General features: G+C 46.6%; 1 protein-coding gene across 1 annotated transcript; it reads right to left on the bottom strand.

The window, feature by feature from the left end:
* Positions 1–499: 499 nt before the first annotated feature.
* On the bottom strand, positions 500–22,933 carry LOC148442592 (uncharacterized). The gene is given in 6 exon segments (XM_088463766.1): positions 500–642; positions 645–2,074; positions 3,804–4,239; positions 4,420–4,517; positions 14,053–14,163; positions 22,823–22,933. Coding segments are annotated over 5 exon segments (2,109 nt in total). The 5' UTR covers positions 14,156–14,163; positions 22,823–22,933; the 3' UTR covers positions 500–600.
* Positions 22,934–23,027: the final 94 nt, after the last annotated feature.

The following is a 23,027-nucleotide window of genomic DNA, read 5'->3' on the forward strand; positions in this document are numbered from 1 at the left end:
TATAAAACAATATAAACCGTAAACAATTTTTCATGATATTTTGTTTAGTTAATTAAAACATGACAAACATTCGGTCCCTCAAATCCCAATACATTAAGATGTTTGGCTGCATCCTCTAGATGGAGAATAAGAGAAATAAAACTATACAATATTAGAATGTAGCATGTATACTATTATTAGTACATACAGCACAATATTAAGTTACATAGATAGATCTTTATAGCCTCATTCTCGAAGCTCGGGAAGAGAATAGTATATCTACACAGAAATATACCCTGGTGTCATACAGGGGCTGTGACCGCTGGTGCTTTCCCTGCTAGATAATCATTACACTGACTGCACATAATTTCAATTAGATAACACTTTCTCCAGTGTAAACAAAGGATGGTCTAATGAGACCTGATCTCTTTAATTTCTGATGAACAGAGTAGCTAATCTGTGTGACATCTTTTATGTGAAACAAGATATGTTTTCTGTGTAAAAGTTTTCCCACACTCAGAACATGAAAATGGCTTCTCACCCGTGTGACTTCTCTGATGTATAACAAGATGTAATTTCTTTGTAAAACATTTCCCACACTCAGGACATGGAAATGGTTTCTCACCTGTGTGACTTCTCTGGTGTATAACAAGATCTGTTTTCCGTGCAAAACATTTCCCACACTCAGGACATGGAAATGGTTTCTCACCTGTGTGACTTCTCTGATGTATAACAAGATATGATTTCTGTGGAAAACATTTCCCACACTCAGGACATGGAAATGGTTTCTCACCTGTGTGACTTCTCTGATGTATAACAAGATATGATTTCTGTGTAAAACATTTCCCACACTCAGAACATGAAAATGGCTTCTCACCCGTGTGACTTCTCTGATGTCTAACAAGATGTAATTTATTTGTAAAACATTTCCCACACTCAGGACATGGAAATGATTTCTCACCTGTGTGACTTCTCTGGTGTATAACAAGATCTGTTTTCCGTGCAAAACATTTCCCACACTCAGGACATGGAAATGGTTTCTCACCTGTGTGACTTCTCTGATGTATAACAAGATATGATTTCTGTGGAAAACATTTCCCACACTCAGAACATGGAAATGGCCTCTCACCTGTGTGACTTCTCTGATGTATAACAAGATATGATTTCTGTGGAAAACATTTCCCACACACAGAACATGGAAATGGTTTCTCACCTGTGTGACTTCTCTGGTGTATAACAAGAGATGTTTTCTGTGTAAAACATCTCCCACATTCAGAGCATGGAAATGGCTTCTCTCCTGTGTGACTTCTCTGATGTTTAACAAGATATGATTTCTGTGTAAAACATTTCCCACATTCAGAACATGGAAATGGTTTCTCACCTGTGTGACTTCTCTGATGTATAACAAGATATGATTTCTGTGTAAAACATCTCCCACATTCAGAGCATGGAAATGGCTTCTCTCCTGTGTGACTTCTCTTATGTCTAACAAGATCTGAATTTTTAGTAAAACATTTCCCACACTCAGAACATGGAAATGGTTTCTCACCTGTGTGACTTCTCTGATGTCTAACAAGATCTGAATTTTTAGTAAAACATTTCCCACACTCAGAACATGGAAATGGTTTCTCACCTGTGTGACTTCTCTGATGTATAACAAATTTTGATTTCCGTGCAAAACATTTTCCACACTCAGAGCATGAAAATGGTTTCTCACCTGTGTGACATATCTGATGTCTAACAAACTGTGATTTGTATGTAAAACATTTCCCACACTCAGAACATGGAAATGGCCTCTCACCTGCCTTAGCTGGCTGAGGAGTAATACGCTTTTTGTTCTGTGTAAGACATTTGGCATATACAGAAGAGGGAAATACTTTATCGGCTCTAAGAGATGTAATAGAGGTACCAGGAGAACATTCCTCATTATACGCAGGATCAGGTGATACATCTGCACTGTGAGGTACTGGATGTATAATTGGGGTAATGAGGTTTTCTCCCGGAGAATCTTGATTGAGGTCATTATTTTCTATTTCACAATCTGGAAATAAAACTATATTCTCCTTCCAGATATTCCTGCTGTTATATCCATCTGCTGATAATAAAATAAATATATGAATGTACCATAAATATAATTATCCATAAAGACTTATCAAAGGTCCTTATATCACCATCAAATGGATAAATTAACAATGCTCTAAGGTACAATATAACACTCATCACCTGACATGTTACGCTGTTATGTATGGAGCAGGGATTACAGCTTTATTGTAATCATTTGTGCTGGTTACTCTGTAACATGGGAGCAACATGTAGTGATAACAGAGCACAGTGATATGACAAACCTCTCTACATACTATTGGGATTAGTGCTGGCATCTCACTGTGACATAACCCTGTCCCCCCGTAACTACGGTGTATTTCCAGTAACACATCTTATCAGCAAGCTGAGACTCTGGACAGTGACTTTTAAGAGATTTATACTACCATTCCAATTATTATTATTCACAGACATTGGGATTACCCTATACCACGGTCCTCAAGGCACACTAACAGTCCAGGTTTTAGGGACAGCCATACTTGAGCACAAGTGACTTAATTAGTACCTCAGTTATTTTGATTTAACCATCTGTGCACAATCATGGATATAACTAAAACCAGGACTGTTAGTGTGCCTTGAGGACCGAGGTTGTGAATCACTGCTCTATATGATTGTGAGAGGAAGCGGTTAGTCCTACTTGGATGTTGTTTTGATGTTTCTTTTTTTTGAACAGCTGCTTAGCCAGTTATTTATGTAAGTGTTAATCAGCGCCACCTGTTTATTCATTCATCCAATCTGGGAGACACTGGACCACGGGACATTCAGAAGCTGTCCCTAGGGGAGGGTATGCTCAGAAAACCCAACACTAACATCCTTGGATGCAAAAAGCCAGTCGACCCTCAAAAGCTGGAGACCCCTGGCACAGGGAGAGACAGGAGGGCTGGGCTCCACAGACTGGTGTGCAGCCTCCGGAGGTGTCCGGGAATCCAGTGCTGTCCTGTCCCCAAGTCTGTCATTGGGTGTTTTATTTAAACTCTACTTGTATATTTCCAACTGCCTCCAGATCAGTACAGCCAGACCTTCAGGCTGCATCCCCTTGGACACTTTTTGAACCACTTTTAAAGATGTCTAAATCTGGAATACAGCCCTGCACCAAGCACACAGATCTACTAAAAGCATCAGCATGAAACATCTAGTGGGTTAGACCGTGTACTCATCTACTGACTTATCTCAGAGCCCTGATTCATCGCAGTGGGCGGAGTCTGCGTGGAAAGTAGTCTACAGAAATGTGTTAAGGATTCACATATTCCTACTTGAAATATACTACGGGTTACAGTCCGTATCCTAGGAGTCACAATGCCGGCACTGATATTACCGAAGCCGGAATACCGATGGCTATCACAATACAAACATCGTGACCGCCAGAATACCGAAGGTAAGTAGCAGGCAGAGGGGGAGGGTTAGCTTACCAAACAACAAGTTTAGGTATGTTAGCCAACTGCCGGCATCCCATACTGATTCCTATACTAAGATCCGCCATTTGTTCTATTGTCTGGTATGATTAAAATATTATATCCATTAAAGACTTAGACTACAGTCACGGCCTGATTGCACTTTCCATGTCTCATTTAAATTGTGGACAAATCTGCAGTAACCACCTCTAATTAGATTTAGAAATTAACAAACTGCTCACTAACAAAGCAGGGTGTAGGATAAGAGATTGTTGTGGTTACTGAGCAAGGAGAATATGTGACTCTTTTCTGTAATACGTGTTTATTACTCACCTGAGCTAATATATGTAGGGATTTCCTCCTCCTTACACTGCTGACCACCCCTCACATACATCTCTTCTACTCCCTCTATATCTTCTGCCTTCATATCAGTCACATACGTCTCTTCTTCTCCCTCTGTATCTTCTGCCTTATTATCAGTCACATACGTCTCTTCTTCTTCTGTATCTTCTGACTTTATATCAGTCACATATGTCTCTTCTGCTCCCTCTCTATGTTCTGCCTTCATATCAGTCAGGTACATCTCTTCTTCTCCCTCTGTATCTTCTGACTTATTAGTCACATACATCTCTTCTTCTCCCTCTATATCTTCTGCCTTCATATTAGTTACATAAGTCTCTTCTCGCTCTATATCTTCTGCCTTCATATCAGACACATACGTCTCTTCTCCCTCTATGTCTTCTACCTTAATATCAATCAGAACTTCATCCTAAATTACCCACAAAACAACAAAATAATACTTCAATAATGTCTTAGTAATTGATATCTAAGTATTATAATTGTCTTACATGCTAATATTATACGATCAATTAGGTGCAGATTATTTAATGCAGGTCAATTAATGAAAAGACACCTTGGTATTTCAATCTTCGGGAAGAGCCTATATTACCTGATCCTCCTGTGGGATCCTGTAATTCTCCTTTGTACAATCCTGTGAATAAAGATAACGGGGACATCTCTCTGGAGTATTTCTGTTACTGGGTCCATCTGTAGGAGACACACAGTGACTGAGTACATTGTATATATATGTGATTATTTGGTGATGTGTGTACAGTAACTTAACCAAATATACTGGATGGGGAAAGCTCTCTAGGTGTGACTCCCTATGGTGCATTTACCAAGTATATTAGGAGGCGGGGGGCGTGGCCTGGATGGGCTGGAGATAGGCTGCTGACTCTGGAGCTCCTGGGCCCTAATATCCTTTAACCCATTCTGAATCCCCTGCCCGGTCCCTGGCACCTACCTTGACACAGGATACTTACCACTGCTTGCTCCAGGAGTCTTCAGGCTGGTCTGGGCACGCTGGCTGCTGTGCTGTGGGAGTTGAAAGTCTCTCCCTGCAGCGTTTCCTCGTCGCGGGCACCATCTTGGATCCGGATCCTGGTCTCTGTGCCTGTTCCTGGCTCTGGTGTTTTCTGGCAGTCGGGGGGGTCCCTGGAGTGCTGGGGAGGAGAGGAATCCTTATATAGTGTGCAGATTGCACATTAATTGCGGTTGTGGACCCGCGATTCCCGATCGCGGCCGCCATCTTGGATCCGGAAACAGGCTGATTTGGACCTCCTGTCTGCAGTGCTGGGTGCAGCACACCCCTGGTTAGTGTCCTGACGAGTTGGGAAGGTGGCTGGCCCTTTCTTTGGTTCCCTGGGTCATTTGGGACACTGCAAACTCTTCTCCCCCTATGTCCAGCTGAATATCACCACCCTGTACTGAGCTTAGCAGCTGCTTATCACTTTACACTCTCCCCATTTGCTGAGTGCCTCCCTGTACTGTACCCAGCTGCTAATCATCACCCTACACTGTGCCCAGCTGCTGGTCCCCACCCTGCACAGTACCCGGCTGCAGATTACCACCCTGCTCTGTACACGGCTGCCGATCACCACCCCGCGCTGTGCCCGGCTGCTGATCATCGCCCTGCATTGTGTCCAGCTGCTAATCAATAGCCTGTATTGGTTTCAAGTTTTTTTTTTTTGCTCCCTCCTGCATCGGTCCGAAGCCCAGTGAAGATGGGGAAAAATTCCCAGCAGTCGGCTGCTGCGTGGCTGGAAAGGTTCTCCCGTTCTGGAACCGGTGGGGCTACGGGATCCGGCTCTTTAGAAACACTGTCTAATTCTCAGCCCTCCTCCCCGCCTGCTCCTCGGGAGTTTCCTCCGGGGCCTGAGATCACTATGCAAAATTTAATGCAGGCAATTACTTCCTCAGAGAAAACGCTGTCTGGCAAGATTTCTGAAGTTTATGGGGAACTTTCTCTTATCCGTCATGAAATGCAGACGATGCAAGAACGTGTCGGGGAAGCTGAGACTCGTATTTCCACATTAGAGGATATCACTGCTCCGGTTGTGGGACGGCTTACAACCTTGGAGTCCCAGATGGTGGCCTGTCGTACAAAACTCTCTGATATAGAGGGCCGTCTTCGTAGGAATAACATCCATTTTGTGGGTCTTCCAGAGAAGTCGGAGGGGTCTCAACCAGAGGCGTTCCTAGAAAAATGGTTAGTGGACACATTTGGCCGAGATGATTTCACTGCTCACTTTGCAGTGGAGAGAGCGCACCGTATCCCTGGCAGGGCTCTGCCTCCTGGTGCACCCCCCGCACGTTCATTGCTAAATTCCTGCATTTCAAGGACAGAGACTCGATACTTCGCTTGGCTCATCTACGGGGCCCTTTGGAATACAATGGGAATCGGGTGGCTGTGTTCCCGGACTTTTCTATGGATGTTCAGAAGTCTAGGTCCCAATTTCAACAAATTAAACGGCATTTACGTGATCTGGGCCTCTCATACGCCATGTTGTTTCCTGCCCGACTCCGTGTGGTGCCTGATGGTCGATCTCACTTCTTCGATTCCCCACGGGAGGCTTCATCGTGGCTGGATCTTAGGGGTCATGGTGAAGATGCTCCTCTGGACTGACCTGAACTTATTATTCCAGATGTGTTTGTTCTTTGAATAGTCTGCTGATTATTATTTTTATTTTTTTTGATGCTTTTCAACTGGCATTATTATTGTGGTATCCATTTATATGGTTATTTTGGGTGCTGGGGAGGGCAATTCTTTTCTGGGCCTAGCCGATACTCCACCTTACGGCTGAGGTAAGAATTGCTCCCCCCCCCTTCCTTTTTTTTTCTACTTTACTCTTTAGTATAATTAAACAAGAATAAGGGGTTTATTGGATATTTTGGTTTGGGGTTAATAGTTGTTTGGTTAGGGATTTGGGTATATCTGGTTGGGGTAGATATACAGGGTGGGATGTGGGTTTGTTTTCAGGGATATTGTGTGGGAATTTATTTTTTTATGTTTTTATTTCATGCCATTGCTATGTCATCTACTAAACTAATATGCTGGTATTTAAGCTATTCTCGGCTTTTGCTGTTTTCTTTGTGCAGAGCTGCCGTGTCTCGCTGGTCGCCTCTCCCTGCTGTCTTGTCTCCGTTAATGTCTCCTCGTTCTCCTGATGTATGTCTTACTCCATGATGGCTACTAGTTTAGGTTCCCCTCTCCGGATTCTTTCCTGGAATGTCCGGGGCCTCAATGATTAGGTCAAGCGTTCTTTAGTATTGAATCAGGTGAAAAAGGCTCAGGCCGATATGATCTGTTTGATGGAGACGCACTTGGTGGGCGGGAAAATTTTGGCCTTGCGCAAACCTGGGCTTACCATTCTACACACTCCTCATATTCCAGAGGTGTGTCAGTCTTGGTTCAAAAATCCCTGAGTTTTGTGCTGGATGATGTTAGAGTGGACCCCATGGGTAGATATGTCTTCATACGGGCTTCTATTCACTCCTCCCCATTTCACATTCTTGCAATTTATATTCCCCCACCTTATACCAGTGAGGTTTTAAGGAAATCTGCTGAATTTCTTTATCACCTGATACCCCGGTTATTTGTGTCAGGGATATTAATAATGTGCTAAACCCTGCCCTAGATAGGTGGCGTGAAAGTTTGAATGTGTCTGGCCCCTCCCCTCATTCTTTTGCTAATTTAGTGGATGAGCTTGGGCTGGTGGATGTATGGCGGGTTCGGCATCCTTCCTTGGCTCGGTACTCTTGCTTCTCGGCCTCTCATCATTCCTTTTCTAGGATTGATCTCGCGCTGATATCCGGGAGGCTGGTCCCGCAGGTTGTGGAGGTGGAGTACCGATCCCGGGGTGTATCGGATCATGCCCCCTTAGCACTGACTATTGATGTTGCTGCTCCGCGAGGCCATTCCTTTTGGAAATGTAATCCTTCTGGCTTACTTTAATGGGTGCGGGCTCAGAATTGGAATCCCAATGGGCTAATTTTTTTACTGAGAACACTGGCTCTGTTTCCTATAACATATTATGGGATGCCTTCAAGGCTATTCTGAGAGGTTCTTTAATTGGTAGGGTGATAAATATTAAAACTTTTCATAAGAAAAAGGAGACTGAGCTGGAAAATCGTTGTACTTTGCTGGAACAGAGATATCTATCTTCGGGTTCTATTATTGCTAGATCCGCATATATGGAGGCCACTAAAGTTTTATCTGATTTCCTTTTAGATAAATCTAGAAGACGTCTACTATTTGTTAGGCGTAGTCAATATTCAGACTCTGATAAATCTGGGGCTTTTCTGGCATATCTTTCTAGAGAGGTCTGACCTGTTACAGTTGTAGCTCAAATTCGTGACTCCTGTGGTAACTTGCACTCTTCTACACCAGCTATCACGAAGGTGTTTTATGAATACGTTGCTAACCTTTACTGTTCTCAAGCCCATTATTCACTAGACGAGATGCTTGAATATTTGGGACATATATCCCTCCCCTCCATTTCTCAGGATAGCAGAGCATTTCTAGACTCCCCATTTACTGTAGAGGAAGTTGGGGTGGCTGTTTCTCATTTCCGGGAGGTAAGGCCCAAGGAGTAGATGGGATTCCCATTGAGGTTTATAAGAAGCATGCCCTTTTCTTTTTTCCCAGACTACTTAATCTTTTTAATGAACTGTGTGGCCTGGGTACTCTCCCCTGTTCTATGTCTGAAGCCATTATTGTCATGATCCCTAAAATTGGAAAAGATGCCCTTGATCCTGGCTCTTACCGTCCGATCTCCCTCCTCTCTACGGATATTAAAATATTGGCCAAAATGCTTGCACTCAGGCTCAATAGGATAATTAGGTAGTGCATTCTGACCAGACTGGTTTTATGCCAGGGAAGTCTACCTCATAAAATCTTAGGAGATTATATTCAATTTTTCAGCTGGCGGATTCTGTGGAGGATGGGGCAGTGGTGGTGTCTCTGGATGCCGCCAGAGCCTTTGACTCTGTAGAGTGGCACGATCTTTGGGAGATCCTGTTTCGTTTTGGGATGGGACCTAGATTTACAGCTTGTGTTAAATTGTTATACTCCTCCCCTTTAGGGCGGGTTTGTATTAATGGATGTTTCCCCTTCTTTGCACCTATCTAGGGATACTAGACAGGGTTGCCCTCTTTCCCCAGCTCTCTTTGCCCTAGCCATCGAGACTTTGGTGTGTCTTATAAGAACTCATCCCAGAATACAGAGAATTCAGATACGACAAAGGGTCGACAAGGTGGCTCTCTATGCGGATGACATGCTGTTATTCTTGTCTGATGCTTCAGAGTCTTTAATTGCCCTTCTCTCGGTGGTAGACTCTTTTGGACGATTTTCTGGACTGTGCATTAATTGGGACAAATCTTGCATTCCTCCTCTACATGGTCCTTCTACTCCTGTTAGTGCAGTGAATACTCCCTTGGTGTGGACCACTAGGTTTAAACATCTGGGAATTTGGGTAACGTCATCTATGTTGGACTTTGTCCCACTTAATGTCCAACCACAAATTGATTTCCTGAAATCCAAGCTGCATGTTTGGAATAAACTTCCCTTGACCGTCACGGGTAGGGTTAATTTGGTAAAAATGATTGTTCTCCCCAAATTTTTATATGTTTTTCAGCAGGCCCCTATCTATATTTCTCCACGCATATTTAAATTGATAGATAGTTATATCTCCTCTTTAGTTTGGGTGGAAAAACGTCCTCGAATTAAACTTAAAACTTTATGTAGGCCTAGAGCACTGGGTGGTCTGGCATTGCCAAATTTCCGCCTCTATTATTTGGCCTCACAATTGGTTCATTTACAGGGATGGGTTTTGTGTGGGGAGAGCCAGGATCTACCTACCTTATTGGTACACACTGTTACTAGAGGATGTTCCCCATTGCAGTTATTATTAGATGACAAGTGCCCTACAGGGGGAGCTCCATTGGTCACGCAGGCTCATAAGCTGTGGAAACAGGCTCGTGCAATAGCGGGGACGGAGGGTATTGATCCTGATTTGTCTTTGTGGCATTCTTCTGCTCTTAGAGAACTGGCCCTATTATATAGTAGCTCTTTGTGGACTGGGAGGGGGGTTCTCTCCATCGGACAGTTGTATAGTGACGGGGTATTAAAATTTTTTTACACTATTAGAACTGAATTTGGGGTCCCGAATACTATGTTTTTCCGTTACTTACAGCTCCGACATGCTCTAGCTGTCCAGCTTTCTTCAGGCCCTCCGCAATTTACTCCTGATCCTGTTAGGGTTATGCTGCAAGTAACTAGTGGTAGGAGATTAATTTCCAGATTTTATTCCTACCTCCTTACTGCCGATTCCGATGATACCCTAGTATCACTTAGGCTTAAATGGGTGGATGATTTGGGTCCATTAGACGATGATGAGTGGTCTTTAATGTTGAATAGTCATGTGATCGCCACTTCTGCAGTGAGATTCCAACATATACAGTTCTTTTTACTACACAGGGTGTATCTTACTCCTTTGTTGATGAATCGATTTGGATCTGGAGTGTCGGATAGGTGTCCTAAGTGTTCTGTTTCCCAGTGCTCATTTTGGCATCTCCTCTGGGAGTGCTCTGCTGTTCCAGTGTTTTGGTCCCGGGTCATCACCTGTGTTACCAACACAGAGAGTAGTATTCCCATTTTGTCACCTAAAATCTGCATCTTTGGACTGGGTCTTTTGAACAGGGTTAATCGATTGACGGCCCAATATGTTATTAATGCGATGACTTTGGCTAAGGTTTGTATTGCCCGTACTTGGATGGCAGCTAGGGGCCCTACTTTTGCTGAATGGTCTGGGTTGATGAACGAAGTGGTGGGGCATGAACGTTTCATATACACCAAACGTAACTCTATCCTGAAGTATGAACGTATTTGGGGTCCGTGGATTTCTTCAATTTATTATGTTAATGGAGGTGAGGAGACTTCGGATGGTGGGGAGCTGGAGACCGGCGAGACTGTGCAATAATGTCTTGTTATTCTGAGATGTTTGTAGTAAATTTTCTCTTATACTGCAAGGTTGGGATATTTTTCTGTGCTGATAATGTGCTCTGTTTTATTTATATACTGTTTTTGAATATGTAATGGTATTATTTCAATAGCTAGCTATTTTATTTCTGTGGGGGTTGGGTTTATAGGAGGGAGGGTTTTTTCTTTTTGTTGTATGGGTTGTAATTTGATGTTTTTGTTATAAAATGACAAACTTTATAAATAAACGCAATTTAAAAAAAGTATATTAGGAGGCATCGCATAAATTTTATAACAAACCAGTTGGAACAATAGGAAATGTCAAAGCTCTTTATATTAGGGAACAAATATCTATCATGAGTGTTGCAAGATATTCCCAAAAGATATGGTACAATGCATCACTAAGGGTCCCCCACATCCCCAGCAGTGACAGGGCAGATCTGTGACATTATGTCTAGGGTACTCACATCCCCAGCAGTGTGACAGGGCAGACCTGTGACACTACGTCTAGGGTACTCACATCCCCAGCAGTGTGACAGGGCAGATCTGTGACATTATGTCTAGGGTCCTCACATCCCCAGCAGTGTGACAGGGCAGATCTGTGATATTATGTCTAGGGCCCTCACATCCCCAGCAGTGTGACAGGGCAGATCTGTGATGTGGAGCGGCTGGGTAGCCGTGTGGAGACGTTGGTAGCTGGGTGACTACGTGGACCGGCTGGGTAGCCGTGTAGAGACGTTGGTACCTGGGAGGTGAATACTAGCAGGAAACACCTTCGGAGCACAGTGGGAAGGCTCACTTAGTAGAACTAAGAAACTAGTTGCACTGGCAACTTGTGTCAGCATTGGGGATCCTTTTATAGTGGACGCTGAGAGCTGACAGGCTGAGAGAGAAGGAGAAGATTCCTCATTGGTGGTAGTGGAGTCACATGGGCAATCCAAGATGGCCGCGCCCATGGACCGGAGGACAGCGCTTCTAGGAAGTAACCAGTGGGGACCAGCGATCAGCAGGAGCCGGCAAGGAAGCAGCACAGCAGCGGGACTTTCCAGAGGACAACAGAGGAGACCACCCTGAGAGAGGAGTACGGCACAGGAGCCGGAAGACAGCGCAGGTCAGCGCCCGCACAGGTAAGCGGCGGGGTCTGATTCTGGGGTCTCCATAGCGGCGTGTGACAATCCAATCCCGCTTGAAGGAAGGCCAAAATTCGGGAAATCCAAAACACCTGGGGATCGTAACCTCTGGGACGACACCATCGAAAATATGTATGCCACACTCTGTGGTAGCTCCGAACAGAGGCTGGCTTATGAGCTCTAAGCATAGTGTTAACTGCAGAGCTGGAGAATCCTCTGGACCTTAGGAGGGATGTCTCAAGAGCCACGCCGTCAAAGACAGACGACCTAAGTCCGGGTAAAGGCAAGGACCCTGATACAACAGGTCCGGACGTTGAGGCAACAGCAACTGAGTGTCTATAGTGAGAATCTGAAGATCTGAGCACCAATGACGTCTGGGCCATGCTGGAGCCACCAGCAGGACAGTGCCTCTGTCTTGTTTGATCTTCCTTAGAACTCGAGGAAGGGAGACTGGAGGAAACAGGTATTCAAACTGGGAGGTCCACTTCACTAACAGAGAATCTATCAAGATAGCCTTGGCATCTCTTGTTCTGTACCCGTACACAGGCAGCTTGTGATTGTGACGGGAGGCTATCAGGTCCACCTCTGGGAGGCCCCACTTGTCTACTAGGAGTTGAAACACCTCTTGGTGAAGAGACCATTCCCCGGAATGCACATCGTGACAGCTGAGGAAGTCTGCTTCCCAACTGAGAACTCTTGGTATGAACACTGCCGATATGGCCGGGAGATGACCTTCTGCTCACGTCAGAATGAGTGACACCTCTGTCATTGCTGCCTGACTTCGAGTGCCTCCTTGAAGTTTGATGTAAGCCACGGTGGTGGCGTTGTGGGACTGCACCTGCATGGGTTTCCCCTCCCAGATATGGCACAGTGCAACACACAAAGGAATGTGACAATTCTCACAAATACTTAGCTTTATATATGTGAGATAATAGAAACACCCTGACTACACTTGTAGGATAGGGCATGAATCAGAGAAAAGGTATAGATATATGCTGACAGCTTTGTGAAAAAAAAAATAGACAGCACCAGCATAAGTCACATACAATGTAGAAAGAAACATGCACAATGGCACTATAATCAACTACGCAGACAAAGTGTCTGGTAGGCAATAGTGCTACATACGCTGACCCAAGGGCGAGGTATGTAGACTGGACCTCATGCTGTCCTTAGAGAGCTGCGACTATGCCATTAAGAGAATGGCCACCGGGGACCTCAGAGGGGGCGTGGCCAGAGAAGGAGAGCAGCTCAGCAAAGCTTGACCTCAGTTGAAAGGCGTGCTATGCTGAGAAGCCGCTAAAACAGGGAAGCTTTCTCCTCTGCATGGTCATTAACCCCCGGGATGCTGGTTTTCTGCACCAAAGTGCGGTCCAGTGGAACACAATGGCTGGAGCCTGCGTCCACACCCAGGACCTCCGGTCTGTTCCCTGAAACCAGAGGTATCGACTGCCTTTATACGTGGATCACCGCAGGCGGTGACCCGCCTTACCTGTCCCGTAGTATGCGGCTGCAGTCTGGGTCCTCACCAGGGGCCCTGGCTAGCGCTGACCCCCAGAATGCCCACCGAGAGTCCCAGATCAGTACTGGCTTCACAGCAGCGGATGCTTGATGGAGCGGCAGCACAGACATCCTATGGACAGTCTGCTGCTGTGTGCTCTATTGTAGTAAAAACTACATAAAATCATAAAAATAAAGCGTTTAAGGGCTTCCCTGCTTAATGGAGACCAGACTCCGGACGGGCACCAATGAAACTGAAATGCCGCTGGGTCGGGGTATAGGGAGAGTGGACACAGTGCTTCCTGGGAGCTAAAGCTTTGACTGCGTGGTGTCCGGATTCCTCATCCACCACCTAAACCCCGCGGTCTCTCTTTGAAGCCTATAGACCCTGAAAAAGAAATATGAGATAAACCAGAGAGTGTGGGGAGAAGACTGGTCAGATCTCTGGCCTGGAAACACACGTGACATGATGTGAGGGGGAGAGCAGGAGTATAATAGGGGCTGTGGCTCCCAACTGGGCAGATACATTTCCCTCATTAGTTTGTACCGACAGAGGAGGGTGCAGGATAAGAGATTACTGTAGTGACTACACAAAGGAGAAAATGTGACTCTTCAGCAATAAGTGTTTGTTACTTACCTGCGCTGATATATGTAGTGATTTCCTCCTCTTTAAACTGCTGACTACCCATCATATATGCCTCCTCTTCTCCCTCTATATCTTCTGCCTTTAGATCAGTCATTTCTTTACCTTATAAAACACAAAAAACAATAAAATAACACGTTAGATATGAGATATGGTAAGAACTTACCCTTGTTATCTCTATTTCTACGAAGTCCATAGGGTTCCACAGGATACCTTGGGGGTATAGGCGATGGCGGCAGACATCCAGGCACCACAGTTAAATTTTCAGCCTCCCAGGATGCACTGGAGTCCCTCTCCTATACCCCGCCCCCGAGCCTCAGGCCACTCAGTTTCGTAACAAGCCATAGGCCGGAGCAGGAGCAAAAAAGAGAGAGAAGACAGTCTGGAACACACAAGAATCACATTCTCACCAGAAGGAGACGGAGAAACCGGTGACCAGATCAAAGCCCATCTGCAGTACAGGTGCGACAGGGCGGGAGTCCTGTGGAACCCTATGGACTTCGTAGAAATAGAGATAACAAGGGTAAGTTCTTACCATATCTCATATTTTCTACTTCAGGGTCCATAGGGTATCCACAGGATACCTTGGGGATGTCCCAAAGCAGTATCCTTTAAGGGTGGGGATGCTCCTGTGCTGTAAGGAGAATCCGCTGCCGAAAGGAAGCATCCTGAGAGGCGAAGGTATCAAAAGCATAATACCTTACAAAAATATGGACAGATGACCACGTGGCTGCCAATCACCGCTGAGGCGCCACGTCGAGCTGCCCACGAAGGACCCACAGTCCTAGTGGAAGAGCTTTAATAGAGGATGGAACAGGAAGACCTGTGAATCCATTCTGCCAAAGTTAGCGTAGTGGCAGGCCAACCCTTTTTATGGAAACCAGAAAGGACAAAACCGAGAGTCTGATTTCCTAAATGGACTGGTACGGTCAACTTAAATTCTTAGCGCCCGTACCACAGCCAAATAGGCCTCACCAGCAGACAGGACTGGGGAAGTAAAGGCCGGTACTATAATTTCCTCATTGATGTGGAAACTAGACACCCCCGTAGGTAAAAAACCAGGGCAAGTGCGAAGCACTGCCTTGTTCCTAGGAAAGATGAGAAAAAGGGAGGTCTACATGCCAGAGCCTCCCATTCTGAGATCCTACTGGCCAAATTAAGAGCCAGAAAGAATACAGTCCTAGCTGTAACCCATTTGAAATCCACTGAGCCCAGCGGATCAAATGGCGGTCCTCAGAGAGCCCTAAGGACCACAGCCAAATCCCAAGGAGCCTCAGGTGGAACAAAGGGATGCTGAATATAAAACTTACACCCTGCACAAAAGTGCGGACATCAGGAAGAGTAGCAATCCTACACTGAAACCATACTAACAGGGCAGAAACCTGCACCTTCAGGTAAGCAAGGCGAAGACCGTTATCTAAGCCCACCTGTAGGAAAGCCAACCTCTGGATATCCGGAATACCCGAGGAGCCTAGCCTCTAGGGCGACACAACTGAAAGAAAGTATACCATACCCAATGGTAAATTCTTGCAGATAAAAGCTTCCGAGCTCTTAGCATGGACAGAGCCCCTGTTAACTATAGAGCTGGAAAAAACTCCTAGACCTTAAGAGGGCAGTCTCCACCGCCACACCGTCAAAGACAGACAACCCAGGTCTGGGTATCAGCCAGGATCCCGAGACAACCAGTCTGGGCGTAGAGGCAACAGCTCCGGAGTGTTAACTGAGAGGCTCCGAAGATCTGAGTAATAGTGCCATCTGGCCCACGCTGGAGCTATCAGCAGGAGCGTGCCTCCTTCTTGCTATTACTGGAGGAAGAAGGGATAATGGAGGGACGAGGTACACCACTTGGAAGGTCCACTGGACCTACCTACGTCTATCAGAAGAGTCTCTTCTCTGAAAGGCTCCACTTGTTCACCAGAAGATTGAACACCTCCTGATAAAGAGGACATTTCCCTGAATGCACGTCTTGACGGCTGAGAAAGTCTGCTTTCCATCTGAGGATTCCTGAATGAACACTGCCGATGATGGCAGGGATATAGCCTTCCACCCAAGCCAGAATTCGGGACACCACTGTTAGTGTCGCCTGACTTCGGAAACCTCCTAGGTGGTTTACATAAGCCATCATGATGGCGTTGTCAGACTGTACCTGCACGGTATTTCCGTGGAGGACCTATCCTGCATGCTGGAGAGCCTAGAATACTGGTCAGAGTTCTCAGATGTTTATGGGAAGCGCAAAAACTACTGGTGTCCACCTGCCCTGGAACAAGTGTGGACCAGTCACTGCTTCCCAGCCACGGATACTGGCGTCCGTTGTCAGAAGGACCCTGTCCGCAATCCCAAAGGGGGTGCCCCTTTTTTAGGTGAGCTTTCCGCAGCCACCAGGCCAGAGAGAGACAAACCTCCGGGGAAAGCCTATTGACTTTATCCGATGGGGCAATACCATCCCATCCGGAGAGGATCAAGTTTTTCAGAGGTTTAGAGTGAAGCTGGGTACTCTCCACCATGTCGAACAGCGACACCCTGGAACCCAGGAACCACATTGCCAAGTGAATAGACACTCGGCGACTCTGCAGGCAACTGTGTACCTTTGCCTGTAATGCAGAGATCTTTTCCTCAATCACAAAGATCCTCCGATGTTGGGATATGGATCATCCTCTGTGAAGAATCAGAGAGGACCATTTCCAGTTTATCAGTCAGCCCTAACGTAGCAACACAGATATTGTCCGTTGCATATGGCACTGAAGTATCGCAGGGGACCTGGTAACAACAGGAGGTCGCCCGGATAGGGTAACAAGCGGACCCCCTGCATCCGCAAGTGGGCTGCCATAACTGCCATGACCCTGGTAAACCGTGAGGCGCGGAGGCCAGACCAAGGGGCAATGCCAGAAACGAAATGCTTATCGACCACTGCAAACCTGAGGAAAACACTGGTGTGCTAAGAAAAGAGGGATATTCAGGTAGTCACCCTGAATACATCCAACGACACCACAAATTTCCCAGGCTCCATTGAATGATGGAATGCAGGGTCCCCCTCCCGAACCGAGGAACCCTTAAGAATTTGTTGAAGGATTCGAGGTTGAGAATGTCCTGGTAAGACCCATTGGGTGTCTGTACCAGAAAGAGGATGGAGTAATACCTCGTTCCCCTTTGGGGCAACGGAATAGGTACTATAACTCCTGCCTGGAGTGTAACACCCTCAAAAATTACAGGGCCTTGTCCTGAATTGACAGAAGACCTGTAACGAAAAACCGTCTAGGAGGCTTTTACCGGGAGGAGAGGACATACCTTCAAGAAAATACTTCTCTTACCCCAGTGTCCGTGGTGGTCAGACACCAGCACTGGGCGAACTGGAGAAGCCGGCCTCCAACTCTGGGGTCTCCCGAGAGGAGGCCCGTCCCGTGAGGCTGAAGGCTTATAGTCCAACTTGGGAGTAGGACGTCTTGTGCTCCAAGCCTGTTCTTATGGCTGAGCAGATTTCCTGGCTACTGACTGTCTTGGAAAGCTGTATTTTAGACTTATCCTGGCCTCACAGGGCCGAAAAAACAAAGCCCCAGACCCTGATGGGACTGTAGCCGATGGCAGACACGCAGACGTAGCTGCTGCCTGCGGGGCCACAATTGCGTCCAGACGTGGGGCAAACAGGACTAGTTCCGTAAAAGGCAAAGCATTCCGAACGGAATCTGCGTCCGCTTTCCAAGAGAGCAACCACAGGGAGCGGCAAGCCGCTACTGCAGCCGAGGAGATTCTGGAAAGGAGTAGGCTATATGTAAGACCGTCTCATTATGAACGTGGCAAAGTCTCTTAGAATTTGCCACTATCCACCTGCTCTGCTGGAGAGTCAGTGTGCAGAGATCCAGTTACCTACTCAGCGCTCCATGGCTCTGTCCCCCCAGCACACGGCCATAGCCGGCCTGGAAGCCCCTCCAGCAAGGGAATATTGGATTTTAGATATATTTGCACCTTGCAATCTGGAACCTCCTTCAAAGAGGACCTGGAGGGCATGGGCAACGTAGCACTCCTTACTAGACGTGTAACATGAGAATCTACCCGTAAAGGTAACTCCCATTCGGAAATGTAATTAGCCACAAAAGGGGTATGCAAAAAGTCAACCGTTTTTGAGGCTGGAACCGCTTACCCAGATTTTCCATGCCTCCTCTAAATGATCCACCTGACCAGATAGAGGAATTACAGTGGCAACACCCTTATCCTTAAAGAAGGCATATTTGGATTTAGCCACGGGGGATATGTAATAACCAAAGCCGCACGGACTGCCCGTAGAAGGCCAGGTATATAGACTTTAGACCCAGACTACGCCTCCTTTGCACTAAGGGGCTCGTGTCTGAAAAAGTCAATAATGTCACCGTCATCAGACGTCATGCCTTTACCGTCTGAGACCCGAAAGGCCGTTTAGAAGGCCGAAATGGTGACTCCCCCTGTAAAACGTCCATCAGGTGCTATACCATTTGGACAATAAATTCACCCACACAGGCTCCTGCGAGACCTGGGGGGGCGAAAAACAGGATACACTGGGGTACCATCAACTGTCCAGGGACCCCTGCATGTGATGAGACCACCACAGGCTGCGATAACCCCTATGGGGAAACGCAGGGGGCGTTGCCCTCAAAGGCTGTAAGCATCTTAGCCAGCCGAGGGCGGTCCCCTTTTTTGTGCAGGCACAGTGACAGAAATGGGGCGTGATATATAATACAGCATGCCCTCCATAAACCCTCAGCGTCTACATATCCCTCCGCTAACTGCACATGATATCAGTAAATTATAGCTGGAAGAGGATATCCTCGTTCACTTTCCGACATGAGGAGTGTGAACGGAGCATATGTGACCTCCCACACAGAAAAAACACGTTTACTGTGAGGTAATAAACACCCTGCAACACCGCACCGCAAGGGCTGTAGCAGAAGAACAGGGATAGGAAAAAGGCTGACAGTCAGAAATGAAAGTACAGGAAACAGCGCTAGCATTTAAGTCACATACAATGCACAGATAATATCCTGCATTACAAACACTGCGATCAACTACACAGACCAGAGCCTGGTAGGAAACAGTACTGCATACACTGACCTTAATTGAAGGAGAGGTATGCGGGGGACCCGGACCGCAATGGCATCTGTATCAGCTTCCAGCAGCGTTTGCCATCCCCAGCACATGTAGTGAGAAAATGGCCACCGAGGAGCAGAGAGAAGGCAGGGCCCGGGGGAGGAGCGCTGATCCAGCCCGCTCAGACCGCTGTGGAATGGCACTGTGCAGCGGGGGAGACGCCGGCTGTGAGACAGGTAAGGCGTTCTCCCCTGGCTTGCTATTAACCCCTGGGACGCCGCGCTGTACCGCACATGCTGCGGCCCGCTGTCCCTGGTGGTCTAGTGGAAGGCGCGGGTCCCACGCGCAGCCTTTCCCCAGGAAGCCCCCCTGCCTGGGGACCAAACAGGACTGTGTTACCGGCGGGTGCCCACCGCGGGACCCCGCCGCTTACCTTGTTCCCCGTGCATCCAGCCACAGTCCAGGTAGCCGGGATCACCGCTAGCTGTGTCCCCAGCTACCTACCAGCATCCCCGGATCGGTACCGGCGGGGTGTAGGAGTGACAGCATGGACGTCAATACTGACTGTCCTATGCTGGAGCACTCTAGTTGTGCAGCCACAGCTGCGAAGAAATATTCAGGGGCCTGAAAAAGACCCCCCTCTGTACGGTGCGACTGGTCCGGCCAGGCACCGACGAAAACTGAGTGGCCTGAGGCTCTGGGTATAGGAGAGGGACCCCAGTGCATCCTGGGAGGCTGAAAATTTAACTCTGTGGTGCCTGGATGTCTGCCGCCATCGCCTATACCCCAAGGTATCCTGTGGAACCCTATGGACCCTGAAGTAGAAATACCAATAAATGATACAAGACATAAGTAAAAACAGAAGAATATCAGTATGGAAGACTAACTACAGCTGCTCTAAAGACCATATCTATATAATACAAGAGAAAGTGTGTGTCTGTTTTTCCTTTATACACAGCCAGAGTTTTATACCTAGCTCCACTAAATTCAGCATTGTGGTGTAGTTTGATCAGGATTAGGTTTCTGAATAAGTCTGAAGGTCGTCAGGGCCATGGAGACCTAACATGGTGCCTACCAAGTAGGCCGTGGAGTCTCCGATTTGAAATTTTTGTTTAAGCAAGTTCGTTTCGGATGGCTTCCAGTGCCTAAAACAGCTCTGATCTTAAGGCATAGGCTGATATGTACCAGTGGGCGGCAGGTAGAGCTCCAACGGGAGAACAGTGAAACAGAGGATCAACTGTCACACTGCACATGCACTGACAGTTACTAATATCATCCAACTGTCACACTGCCCTGACTGTTACTAATTACCTTCAACTGTCACACTGTAGCTGCACTGACCATTACTAATTACTTCCAACTGTCACACTGCACCTGCACTGACCGTTACTAATTACTTCCAACTGTCACACTGCACCTGCACTGAAAGTTACTGATTTCCTCCAACTGTCACACTGCACTGAATGTTACTAATAACCTCCGACTGTCACACTGCACCTGCACTGACAGTTACTGATTTCCTCCAAGCACATTTCCATTGGTCTGCAAAGATTTCTGCTGGCAATGATTTCTGAATTTGCAGTGATTTGGGAAGCTATACTGATTTCTGTCCTGTAAGTCACTCTGCTCCTTATATACCACATTCCAACCAGTCAGAATACAGTTGCCTCCACTGCCATTTACTCCTAAATTGCATTGTTATCCAAGTGTGAATGACTTCTGTGTTGCTTGTCAAAGCTTTCTCCCTTAAGTATAACACATTCATTCAATCTATATTTAGTTCTTTTCACATCGCAACCTTTAAAATTGTGGACTTTTTCAGAACTATTCACTCTTAAAGCACAAAAAAAGACTAAAGGCTCCCATACACGGGGCGATAAAGCAGGCGATCCGACTGATTGGTGCGATTTGCTTGCTATATCGCACCGTGTATGGCCCTGATGTCGGGCCGAGCGTGCTCCCGTGGGGTTGTACATCGCACCCCCTGATCTCTCTGCATAACCAAAACATCAAGGGATGCGATGTGCGATCCCATGTATGGCTATGCGGATGAGGGAACCAGCATATCGGGCGGTCGGCCAACCGTTCGCACCATGTGTGCGGACCGCCTGATATGTCGAACAATGGATCGCCTCGCACGATGCCATCAGAAAAGCCATGCCACCAAATTAAAACATCCAGTCTGGGTCACAGCTCCACAGCTGCTAGAAGTAAGAGAGAGGGAAGAGATGAGGAGACCTCAGAGGAAGTACAAGCACGCTTGGCAGCTCAGCAAGAGAGGTGAGTAGCCACTGAAGAGAGAATCACACCTCAGTGTTGAGATAACAGTGTCTACATATTCTATATTAATGGATCGATAGGTCCTTTTCAGGGCTAAATCATGTTAGCACACAGTGATAATCCTTCTCAGTATCAATGGGGTGGGGTTATAGGAGAGGACCATGTAAAAGATGTAGTCTGCAGATGTTATTCAAGGTCCATTCTTCAACCAAGGCAACTCCGGGTATCCCAGCTAGTACTAACTGTGGTATTTTGTGCGTGCTACAAGAGAAGTCTGACAGACACCACTATAAGTTACTATGGAACAGTACAAGGGGAAGCAGAGATTTGTTCATGGCCCTCACAGACACTGACAAATCATAAATAGCCACATAAACATTATGTCACTACAAACCTGTCAGTGTTTGCTGGGAGCTGTGTTATTCCCCCTCATATATCACTGTACGGTCCCCTCTCCCCTATATAATAATAGCACATATCAGTGTGTGCTGGGAGCTGTGTTATTCCCCCTCATATATCACTGTACAGTCCCCTCTCCCGTATATAATAATAATACCACATATCAGTGTGTGCTGGGAGCTGTGTTATTCCCCCTCATATATCACTGTACAGTCCCCTCTCCCCTATATAATAATAATACCACATATCAGTGTGTGCTGGGAGCTGTGTTATTCCCCCTCATATATCACTGTACGGTCCCCTCTCCCCTATATAATAATAATACCACATATCAGTGTGTGCTGGGAGCTGTGTTATTCCCCCTCATATATCACTGTACAGTCCCCTCTCCCGTATATAATAACACCACATATCAGTGTGTGCTGGGAGCTGTGTTATTCCCCCTCATATATCACTGTACAGTCCCCTCTCCCGTATATAATAATAATACCACATATCAGTGTGTGCTGGGAGCTGTGTTATTCCCCCTCATATATCACTGTACGGTCCCCTCTCCCCTATATAATAATAATACCACATATCAGTGTGTGCTGGGAGCTGTGTTATTCCCCCTCATATATCACTGTACAGTCCCCTCTCCCCTATATAATAATAATACCACATATCAGTGTGTGCTGGGAGCTGTGTTATTCCCCCTCATATATCACTGTACAGTCCCCTCTCCCGTATATAATAATAACACCACATATCAGTGTGTGCTGGGAGCTGTTATTCCCCCTCATATATCACTGTACAGTCCCCTCTCCCGTATATAATAATAACACCACATATCAGTGTGTGCTGGGAGCTGTGTTATTCCCCTCATATATCACTGTACAGTCCCCTCCCCCGATATAATAATAATACCACATATCTGTGTGTGCTGGGAGCTGTTTAATTCCCCCTCATATATCACTGTACTGTCCCCTCTCCCCTATATAATAATGATAATATCACAGATATCATATAAGAAGTCACATGACATAATCACCAGAGATGTTGCCGGATGGATAAAATGGCGGCTAAGGTATCTGGAATCTCTCGCTATGTAGCCCCGCCCTCTCCGCACCGTCACGTGTCTCTCTCACTTTCCTAGTTGTGTATTTTGTGCAATCTGATTGGCTGTTCGCTACGTCCGTCTACTCATTATCAGGGAGGAGGTGACGGCTGCAGCCATAGAGACGGCGGGTGGGCAG

This window comes from Taudactylus pleione, unplaced genomic scaffold, assembly GCF_031769625.1.
Source record: "Taudactylus pleione unplaced genomic scaffold, aTauple2 ptg001443l, whole genome shotgun sequence".
Lineage (NCBI taxonomy): Eukaryota > Metazoa > Chordata > Amphibia > Anura > Myobatrachidae > Taudactylus > Taudactylus pleione.